This window comes from Atractosteus spatula, chromosome 3 (assembly GCF_055471065.1).
Source record: "Atractosteus spatula isolate fAtrSpa1 chromosome 3, fAtrSpa1.hap1, whole genome shotgun sequence".
Classification (NCBI taxonomy): domain Eukaryota; kingdom Metazoa; phylum Chordata; class Actinopteri; order Semionotiformes; family Lepisosteidae; genus Atractosteus; species Atractosteus spatula.
In genome coordinates this window covers 70,694,021-70,705,082 of record NC_142708.1, presented here as the reverse complement: position 1 = coordinate 70,705,082, position 11,062 = coordinate 70,694,021, and the positions used below count along the sequence as shown (strand labels likewise).

At 46.5% G+C, this 11,062-nt stretch overlaps 1 protein-coding gene across 1 annotated transcript; it reads right to left on the bottom strand.

Moving 5' to 3' along the window:
• Positions 1-716: 716 nt before the first annotated feature.
• On the bottom strand, positions 717-1,583 carry LOC148838597 (somatostatin receptor type 2-like). Its single transcript, XM_088911086.1, has one exon. The coding sequence runs from the start codon at positions 1,581-1,583 to the stop codon at positions 717-719; it is 867 nt and encodes a 288-aa protein (XP_088767212.1).
• Between the last annotated feature and the right edge of the window lie 9,479 nt (positions 1,584-11,062).

The window sequence follows — 11,062 nt, the reverse complement described above, 5'->3', positions numbered from 1 at the left end:
CGGAGATATTAGCATACAATCTTCATATACCTGGAGACTAAGTTGTAGAGTAATGAGAGTCTCATATAGCTCTACACACAAACACAAACAGTACTCTCTTTTTGAGCAAAAGCAGTTTATTTAACTAGCCAATCAAAACAAAAGGCTCAAATTCAAGGGGTCAATTACTCAATGTACAGCAAAAACAATCTGCTCAACAAATGGTACAGGTTGCTTCGTTTTCAATGGCTTCAACAATGTGGGCTATTTACTTTAGGTTAACAAGTCAGGAATAGTGATTGAAAACTACAAAATTCAGGAAATGTAACATTTAATTAAGTTTCAATCTGCATTTTCAAAACGGTGTCTCAAAATAATACTACTACAAGCAACAAAATAATAAAAAAACAAAAAAAATACTTTTAACTATTACAGAGATATAAAAGCATAAAGCCTTAAATGAACAGGCCTGTGAGTGGCTTAAGGGCTGGAGAGCAGACTAATGCCTATAATGTGAAGGTCCCAAGGTTCTCCTTTATTATCAACCAACGATCAATCAACATTTTTTCTCCTATAGCACCTTTCAATCCAGATCATTTTCAAGGCACTTTGTTATCAGTTGACAAGGGACCAACCACAGTTAGCCAAGAATGCACCAGTGCTGCACAGCTGGATCCAGCTGTCAGGTGTCTCAATGCTTTACAGTATGTCTACCACGTGAGCGTTTTGGCTAGTGGTTAGGGCTTCTTTGTAAAACAGCATATCTTGCCTGAGGAGTTTGGCTTGTCCATTTTAGAAATGTAGAGCACTGGCTCAATGCTGCAGCTGAGATCCATGAAGGAGAAGAGGAACACGCTGATGTAGCACTTGAAATCGTGAGCAGGGAAGTGGTACTGGAAGGGGAAGAGAGCCACAGGCGGGAGATAATTAAACACGATAATGGCCAGAATGATCAGAACCATCTTGAAGGCCTTCTTCTTCATGGGGTGCATCTCCTCCTTGCCTAACACTGACCGCCTCAAGGCCCACAGGATGGAGAGGTTGCAGAAGACCATTATGGTGAAGCAGGTGAGAATTACAATGCTGAAGGCCTCTACAATACTACCTATCCCAAGGATGGACTTGGTCAGGGAGTAGGCTATTGTAAAACCCCACACGGCCGCAGCGCAGACTTCCCTGTAGCTGTGGTCTTTGATCTTGGTGAAGGTGATGGGGTGCACCACGGCCACGTAGCGGTCCAGACAGATGCAGGTGAGGAACAGCGGGGTGACGTCTTTTAGCCCGTAGGAGAACCTCTGGGCGTACCAAATCCGCTCATCGTTGAGAAGCAACCGGTTAAGCAGCTCAACAGGAGTCATGACGCAGAAGCAGGCGTCCAAGACGGCGAGGTTCACGATGAAGATGTCAGAAGTGGAGGAGTCGCTGGCCTTTCTCAGGATTAGCCACATCACCACCAGGTTGGCCGGCAGGCCGATGGCAAAGTTGAAAACCTTCACGCCAAAATAGAACACAAAGCCGGAGATGTCCGCCTCGCAGCCGAGGAACTGGCTCCAGGGCACGGCCGTGATGTTGGGCGCGCTGGAGTTGGCGTAGAAGGCCTCCATCGCGGGGCACGGGGCCTGGAGAGAGGGAATGGGATGGCGAACTGCTCAAGGGCCGCTGTCAGAGAGACCACAAGAAGAACACAGAAACACTTTAGTCCATTTTAGTCCAAGCTAAAGGACAGCATTCGGAACCAGGGGAACAGGGTCCTGGTGGGAATTCAGGAAGCAAGATTAATGGGATTATCTGTTAGGGGAATTCATGTCGTACAAGGTAATTGTTGATGGCAATATCAGTATGCATACAAAACCCCACCTACGGTATGTATTTATGAAATGTCATTTGTGCCAATAGCACTGATGCAGTTCCTTGTTCAGAGCACACCAGAGAGTAGAGAGCTCTGATACAAGAACAGGGTTATCAGCAGGTCAGAACGTACTGTATAGCTGGTGGTAAAAATTCAACGTGTCAGTTTTTATGCCAGATATTTGGTATCATTTGGTATCAAGTTATCATGACACTCATATAAGTCATGTGAGTGCATTTGTCATTCCCTCAGTTGAATTGTCAACATAGCTGTTGAAATACTAACAGGCAAGCACCTGTGTCAGAGTCTCTAGAGTTTAAACCACCTTGCGCTAATATGCAATTAGCCACTGTAATCAGTATGCAATAAAATAATGTGTAGTGAAACAGGCAATGAAATGTCATATTCTTATACGGAATACATGAAACAAAAACAAGTCCCCTCGTAAGCTTAGATAGCTTTCTGAACGGGGGAGTGTGTCTGAGGAGTTGGGGAAGGCTTTTGAGCTGTAACACAGTGGAAATTTTCTGCATTTCGTCCCACGGAGTCAATCTTTACACCGACACAGTGAAATCAATGGTGAAATCAAGCACACAAGCCTGTGACGAGTGTCAGGGCACAGGGCTCTGAGACCTGACTGCAGTGTGCATAGCGTGAGCTTGGCTTCGGGTTAACAGCTCCTTACACTTATAGAGCGTTTTTTTTATTTATTGGACACTCCACTCAAAGCGCTTTACAAGCAATTGGAACTCCCCTCCACCCCCACCAATGTGAAGCAGGCCTATGCTCGATGGCCCACTGTCTTCATTTATTTTTTTAGGCCATGGGTGCACCTGGATCACCACAACCTCCTCGCTGCCCATTCCTGTGCTCAGTCCTCTGGGAAGACATCCCCCGTGCTGCTCCCTGTGCTTGCTCTAGAGCTGATCACTGCAATCCTCGGACCATATCTGCAGTAACAGTGTGACATCTGGGACACAGCATGCTTTTTTACAGCAAAGTCGGCCAGTTTGATCCTGAAGAGCATTACCCCACAGCCACAGAGCTTGCCTGCAGAGCAGTAGATCTACTGTAACGCTCCTGGGAAAATCACAGAAACGTGAGTAAAGTCCACAAAATAGAAATACCTAGAGATTAAAAAAATTAAAAGAAAACTTTAATAATAAGAATATCCGCCGATGTGCTTGACTGAAGGAGCTGAAAATACAATGGGATGAAAATATTTTCAGGAATTAGAAAATCACACTTGGTTCTATCTAGTTTATTCGTCTCCTGTTTGACAGTTACAATGTACCATATATATGTGCTCCTGGCATATACTGTATTACTTTGCATTCAAAAGTCCTCCAGAATCTTTGCGCTTCTCAAATTGGCTTGCTGCTGTAACAGTATTTGCGACTATACTCTATGTTTACATCATCTGCAAGAAGTTTGACTATACCAGAGAAGATCATTGATATTGACGAGCATATGTACTTGTCCTCATTAAGAGCTGCAGTGTAATTGCTTTTCATCCTCGGACAGTGGCCGGCACTCCTCCACACTGGTGTGTTAGGTGACAGTGAAGCAACCAGTTTCCCCCAAAACAGGAAGCTCCTGTCCCTCCTGCCTAAGCAAGACTAACGAGGGGGCGAACTTTCTATTCTCTGGGACCAGTGACGTGTGATGCAGTGTCTCTCTGACCTCATCCCTCTCCTGCTTGTGTACGCAGTCATTTGGATGGAAAGCAATTAGCTCTTAATTAAATCACCTCCTGAGTCCCAGATGTTCCAGTAAGAAAGGCAGGATTCCCCTGTGCCTTGCTCAGTGTTCACACACTCACACAGACGATATGCATGAGGCAGCCCAGGGAAATCCTGACTTTCTTACTGGGAGAGAGGGAAGTTCAGAGAGGATTTAATTATGAGCTAATTGCCTTCCTTTCAAATGGATGCAGGTGCACGGGTCTGCCTTGCAGGAGGTGAACAGAGATGCTGTGTTGCTGTGCTCTGGGAAAAAGTAAGCCTGACCCTCCATTCCTCTTGTTGAGAGCAAGTCAAGTCGGTTTTTCCACTGATCAAAGGCACGTATCCTTGTGCTGCTGGCGAGCTCCACGCATCCTTGCGGGAGTGCCCGAGCTGATCAGAGAAGCAGAGCCTCTCTTGCTGACAGCTCTGCAAAGCCTCAGGCGCCTGGCGTGTCCTGGCAGCTGCTCCGCCTCAGAGGCACTCAGCCAGTCTAATCTGTCCACTTCAGCAATTCCAGTCTCAGCTCCAGCACAAACAAGCTCACAGGCACTACAGACCTTAGCCTGCACTCTATGCCACTGTGCTTACTGGTTCAGCCACTCAGGAAACTGCCCCTGCCTTCTTTACAAGTTTTTTTTACGGTCACTAAGCCAGATATAGAACAAGCCTTGATTGAATTTGCTCAACCTAGCCTCTCCAGTCATTTGGTGAAGTAGCATCTCGGTTCTCCACCTGATCTGCTGGGCAGTGGGGCTGCTGGGGCAGAACGGGGCAGAACGGCTGTCCACTATGTCACTCAGCTGGGGTAGTGCATGCCGTGATAGTTGATCTGCTGTGTTGTGGGCCCCCTCCATTGTGTAAAGCACCTTGGGTTTGAAATTTCAGTTCATTTCAGTAAAGTATTTTGGCTATATAATGACACAAGATACGCAGTTGAAAAGCTTGTAGTATCAAAGACTTGCAGTGGAATGGACAGGGCTGTTCAATTCTGGTGCTGGAAGGCTGGTACTACTGTATATGTCTGCAGGATTCATAGGTCTTTTTAAAACAGCAGCATCTGAAGTGCAGACTGGGAGAAGTGACTTAAGCCAGTAACCGACTGGTTTACCTTTTTAAGGGTTGCATTGGAATAAAAACGTTTGAGGTCACATTGACCCTCCAGGACAAGGATTGGACAGCTCTGCTTTATCTCAGCATCATTTCTTTCACTTGTTCAATCATCTTCAAGCCTTTGTGGAAGATGAACTCCCCTTTTACTGCTGTTAGCACAAAGGCAGTCAATTTAATTCACTTGAAATGAGGTTTTATCTACAAGGGAAGCTGATAATCAGGAGTTGGAGCTGGAGCAGCGTGCCCAGGTCCACCCTGACTGATCCAAGGCCTACCCAATCAGTCCAAAGTAATTTAAGATTTTTTTCCCTGGAAAATTATGTAATTGCAGCGGGGCAGTGCATGCCTAGCCTAATTGGCTATTGTTGTCATCAGACACTCTTAGAGCCATCTAACGCTAGTTTTTTTGGTTTATTAGCAAGTCAAAGCACTGTTGTGAGTAATAGTCACACACCCAAGTATGTCATGCAGTGTTGTGTGTGTGTGAGAGAGAGAGAGAGAAAGAGTATGTATATATACTGTATTAAGTTGATTATACCACATGAGGATTGGATTGTAAATTCGTAGGGGTGCCCCTATGCTGGCAGGACGGTCAGTTAGAGCCCGGGCCACCCACTTTTGCACAGGCCCACCCAAAAATCAATTCCTGGCTACGCCCCTGAGCTGGAGGTTTCAGAATGAAGGATTTTCTTGATTATGCGGCGTGTGACCCACTGCCTGTAATGTAAGCAAACGAACCCCTTTGGAATTAACAGTGCTCATTAAAGGACTGCTTGACATTTCCACCTGTGTCTCTGAATCATTAATTGGCAACCAATTAAAAGCTATCGAGCGTAGTTTATTCAACTGGTTTTCATTCCAGCTGAACCTGTGATTCTGGCCCTGATATGCAGCACTCCCAGCTTGTGTAATTAGATCTTGTATAACCTACTGTAAGCCTGGATTTGGATTTCAGAAGCACACTGGTGATGCCAGACATCATGAAGGTACTGTAAGGTGATTAGCTCTAGAATTGAATAAATCTGAAATTAATTAATCACAGAGGAGCCTTCTGTGTTTAATTTGCATATGCTTCTCCACATTTCCAGGTGCTACGGTTCCCTCTCACCTTCCAAACACAAGTGGGCTAGTTTAGTTACTGCCTCTAAATTATCCCTGTGTGTGCACACGAGCAATAGATCGATCCTGTCCAGTGGGATAGCAGTGACCTGTGCCCTGACTGTCCGGGATAGGCTCTGGGTTGTTATAACCCTTAACAGAGTTTACAGCCAGTGCAGGAGAGATGACAGCAGCCAAGATCACTCTCACTTCAGTTGACTTGACCCATAATCGTTCCTGATGTCATTTCCTAAATTAAAAAACTGTAAGTATCATAGCGAAACTTTTCTCCTGCACATTCATGTTTTGCATTCCTCCTCCTTGGACCCTCCCTCTGTACAGGGGTCCCAGCCAGGCCCGTTAGGCCGAAGCTTTCTATGACTGAGCTCTCAATAAACATTTAGAAACATTTTGTTCTCGGGTGTTGTTCTTCCCTCTGAGCCAGAAAAAAGCAGCTTTCTGCCCACTGGACGAATAACAACTGCCTCAGATATGTTGCAGTCCCTGCTCAATGTGCTGTTGAAGCGGATTCTCTCTTATATCAGCTTGTGCTCAAAAACGCAGATGAAGCGGACAGTTCCACTTGTTGGAAAATTGGCTCCGGGCTTCATATTCATCGCAGCTCATCTCTTGTGTCAAACGATTAAAACCAGATAGACCCTGGACTGCTGCCCAGTCACAGACTCTCACACACATACAGCAGCGTCCCAGCAGGAATCGGCGAAGTGTTAAAGCACTAAATTCAGATCACAATGGCAAGAGTCCTGCTGTGGGCGAGAAGTCCCCTGCTGCTCTTGTTCTGCTCTGGTATTTAACAGAAACAGCAGAGCTGTGAGCGGGGAAGCAAGATGTACATTCAGAGCTCTCACCTGGAGGCTGCTGTACAATGAAGCCGCCCTTGCCAAGTGTTTTGTACATTCAATCTACTCCCAAACATATACTGCACTGTATATTCATTGTTATATCATATCCCATTAAGTACAGCAGAAAATATGAAGTGTGATCTATAATTGCAAGAATAATCGTGGCTTTTGCTAGATTGATATATACAATATGTACTGTACAGTATGTACAAATTCTGAAATCAATTTATTTACAGGGAGTTATTTCGTTTACTGCCTTCAGTGTTAGTCATATAAAATAGCCCACAACCTTTAGCAGCAACAGAGGGGTTTGAGTCTAACCAGGGCTCCCCAGTCCAGCAAAGCCTGCCTCAGACAGGACACTGGGACCATTTTAGAACAATTTAGGAGGACCTCCTGCGGTGTTTTGAAAATAAATCAATAATCGTGAGGAGCAGGACGGAGGAAACCAGCAACCACAGTTTAAGGCAGGACCTCTTCGTCCAACATAGACTAAGGACAATCAAATAAATTTTTGCAGACCAGAGGTATTGCTTTTTCATGGTGTTCAGTGTACTTAGTTCTTGTGTCTTGAATTGTCCTTGACTTCATTCAAAATCGATGTTCTCGTGGGCAAAGGCAGGGTGCAAAGGTGTCAACTGCCCAGAGTGCTTCTGAAACCACACAGTAAGGCACATCAATCTACTGTATATGCCACACTAAGAACTGTACGAATACTACCGTATATACTGGCTAGATAGAATTCAAATCACAGTCATCTTACCACAGTATCAGCAAGGGCATCAATCTGGTTACCTTGTCTGCCTGTGTGCTACTGTTGTGCCTGGGGTCCTCAATGCACCGTATCCTTTAGGAATGCTCCTGAGGAAAATGAATCATGTTCACCAGGGAAGGGCCATTTAAGGGAAAGGGCCCCCAACCTCTCCACTGGAAGAGATTGATGGGGACTGACACTGCACCCAATCAGAGGAGAGCCATGAGGAGACTTCACAATAATATAAGAGGTGTTTGGGAATAAGATACAAGTGCTAGGCAGGGCTCAGCTGGAAAGCATGTCTTTTGAATCCTCCAGTCCACTTTCAGAAGTGATGCAATAGGACCATGGCAGCCCAGCTGAAAGACAGTGTAAACAACGTGATGCAACACAGCAGGGCTCCGCGGCTCAACTCCACTGTAAGAAAGTGTAAGGTGTTACATGCAGGAGCAGAATGGCGTTTGATCCGGTTTGTTTAGGAGCTACAGAGCAAAACACCAGGTGAGGAATCCTTTGGGGACACAGCTCAGGAGAGGTGGCAGATGAGCTGGGGCCATTGACCTCTCCTGCCTGTTTGCTTGCCAGTAGCTAGGTGACCCAAGGATAATTCTAATAATAATTATAATAATTGCTTACACTTATATAGTGGTTTTCCTGGACACTCCACTCAAAGCGCTTTACAGGTATTGGAGACTCCCCTCCACCACCACCAGTGTGCAGCCCCACCTGGATGATGCGACAGCAGCCATAGTGCGCCAGTCCTCTCACCACACACCAGCTCTCAGTGGGGAGGAGAGCAGAGTGATGAAGCCAGTTCAGAGATGGGGATTATTAGGAGGCCATGATTGGTAAGGGCCAATGGGAAATTTGGCCAGGATGCCAGGGTTACACCCCTACTCTTTTCGAGAAACGCCCTGGGGTTTTTAATGACCACAGAGAGTCAGGATCTCCGTTTTACTTCTCATCCGAAGGACGGCACCTGTTTACAGTATAGTGTCCCCATCACTATACTGGGGCATTAGGACCCACACAGACCAGAGAGTGAACCAGGATCTCAGATCCCACAGGATCTCAACCAGGCCTCTGTCACGGATGTCGGAAGGGACGAACTGTGGAATGGCAGGAGAGCGAAAAGACCCTATGCATAGCGGCGAGACGGGGGTTAGCCCGGGCTCAGCTGTTCAGGGAATGCCGTATAGAAACCTATGCCCTCAGGTAGCGGACGTGGGGCGACCTGGTGCCAGGCGGGTTACAGGACATCCGAACATCAATGCTGAGCGAGGGCAGAGTGCAAGACCTGGAAATATATAGCCCAAGGGAAAGAGAGGGACCAGAAGGACAGCAGGCAGGAAACTAGGGACAGGACAGAGTAGGAGCGCCCTCTGGCCGCAGAGGGCATGACAGCCTCACTAGAACAATCCCAAAGTTCAAGGTCCAATCCCATAACTGCTTGTGTAAACGTAATGCCTTCTGCTCTCAGTCTCAGGTGCCCTTCCTCTGAATTTCCACTGGTCTGCTCTCACTCTCTCCTCCACTCCTGCCCTGTATTCTGTCCAACTGTGATTTCTGGATTTTCCTCTGTCCTCTCCAACTCCTCTCTTTCAAAGGGCATCTGCCCTCCACTTAGTCTCTATTCTGCTTGAGAGCATTCAGACCTGACCAGACCTCTATCATCACCTGCCTTCTGGACACTTTTCTCTTCTCCCCCTCCCATGTTGCTGCAGAGCTGATGGCCTCAGAGGGAGACACCTCTTTGCCCAGGATGGTGTTTTCTGTGGTCCTCACAGACCTGGTCCTCACCAGCAGTACCAGACCAGCACCTGCAGTGACCTTCGAGCTTGAGAGATAGGAGACAACTCAGTGGGGCTATAGGGTCTCTCATACAAACTGAAGCAAACTCAATAGAATGACAGATGTGTCCCTTCACTGCTCCTCCTATTCAAAGGCAGCTTAGATTCTTCCTACTCAATGGGACATGCAGATATTGTGCAGGGTGTAATAATTCAAATACTAATTGCTGGTCTTGGTAAAAACAACACACACCCAAGGCAGGAGTCATTCTGCTCTGCGGCCTGGCATGCATCACGATTGTTAAGCCAGTTAATAATGTACTCTAATTCAACTCAGAACAACAGGCCTTTCTACAGCAGCTTGTTCAGTAAAAGGCTGAATTCTTGACATAGGTAGGTAGGTACTTTATTAATCATATGCGGGAAATTCAGGTAGTGTTGCTGACTCACAGCTCTAAGGCCCTGGGTTCAGTTCTGTCCTGGGGTACAGTCTGTGTGGGACTCATTCTTACCACTGCAATGCAAGCTTTCACTGGCTGCATTGTATCCCTCCTGCTGTCCAGAGACATGCTTTTCAGGTAAAACCTCTAAATTGTCCCCTGTGTGTGCCCTGCAATGGACTAGTGTCCTCTCTTGAGAGAACCGTGCCTTGCACCTTTGTCACCTGGGAAAGGCGACAACACACCTCCACTTTGCACTGGGCTAAATGGCTGTTGAAAAAGGATGGATGGACTCCTGTTTACCTTCACAATCCCTGTAGGTAAGACTTTCTGTCCATGGAAATTGAAAGAAACCTCGTGCTGCTCAGTTTTCACTCTATAACTCACAGGAGACGAATACTGGGATACATGTTTATCATAATGACTACCTAACTAGTTAAATATTGCAGCACAAGAGAGAGCTCAGTGTAGAAGGATGTAATTGTGCAATACAGTTGTGTAACTCACCCTGGCGCCAAGCTGAAGGAGAAGCAGACAGCTCGCTCTCTCCCACTTCCTGTCTGTCCCTTTGTATTTCTACTAACAGTCGCACAGACCCCAGGGCACACAGGGAGCAGAAAGAACAGGGATGAGGATTCCTGGCCTGATCCACACCTTTTAAATCCCTGGATTTGAAAGAGCACCCCAGGCATGCACTGTTCTCTGTTCTTCCTTCTGGCAGAAGATTGAGGATTATAAAAGCCAGAACCTCTAGGTTCAAAGGAAGCTTCTTTCTCTTAGCCTCATAGCATGAGCCTTCTGAACACCTCCTCTTAACCCTCCTGCTCCCACTTGAAACCACTGCTTTTGCACTGAACACAGTCACGGAACAGGTAAAGGTTTATTACACGCTGAAAAGAGAAAGAGACACAACATTTCGGCCTTCTACAGGTGTCCCCTTTTCTTTCCGGCATGGAATAAACCTCGATCTGTTCCTTTGCAGCCTATGCACCCTGACGCCTGCGTACTTACCTACTTGAACCTTTTCACAACGCAGTCTCTACTTGATTTTTGCTTTTTGCTGCTCTTTGAGTGCTGCTGAAGGTCACAGGTGTCACGCAGTCATGTGTACTGCTGCTGTTGTTTTCTTTACTAATCCTATGTGCACTGTTACTTTCCACTATTCTGCTGCCACACGTGCTGTTGTTTTATGTTCTAATCTCCAGCAATTTGTGACGTCATCTGTTGTGCGAGGAGACACGCAAGTAAGCCTTCCATTGTAATCAGGCACATGTGACAATAAACTTGTCACTTGACACCTGAACCTTCTCAGGAGTCTCAGTTCAGTGGTTTCGGCCCAGTTTAAGTCCACTTAGTCAGCCTCAGCTCTAGTTGCATTTCACATTCACAGGACCGGCGCACGAAGGTGAACTTTATTGAGCATTTGTGTGCCGGGCTCGGTTCTGTAGTTCT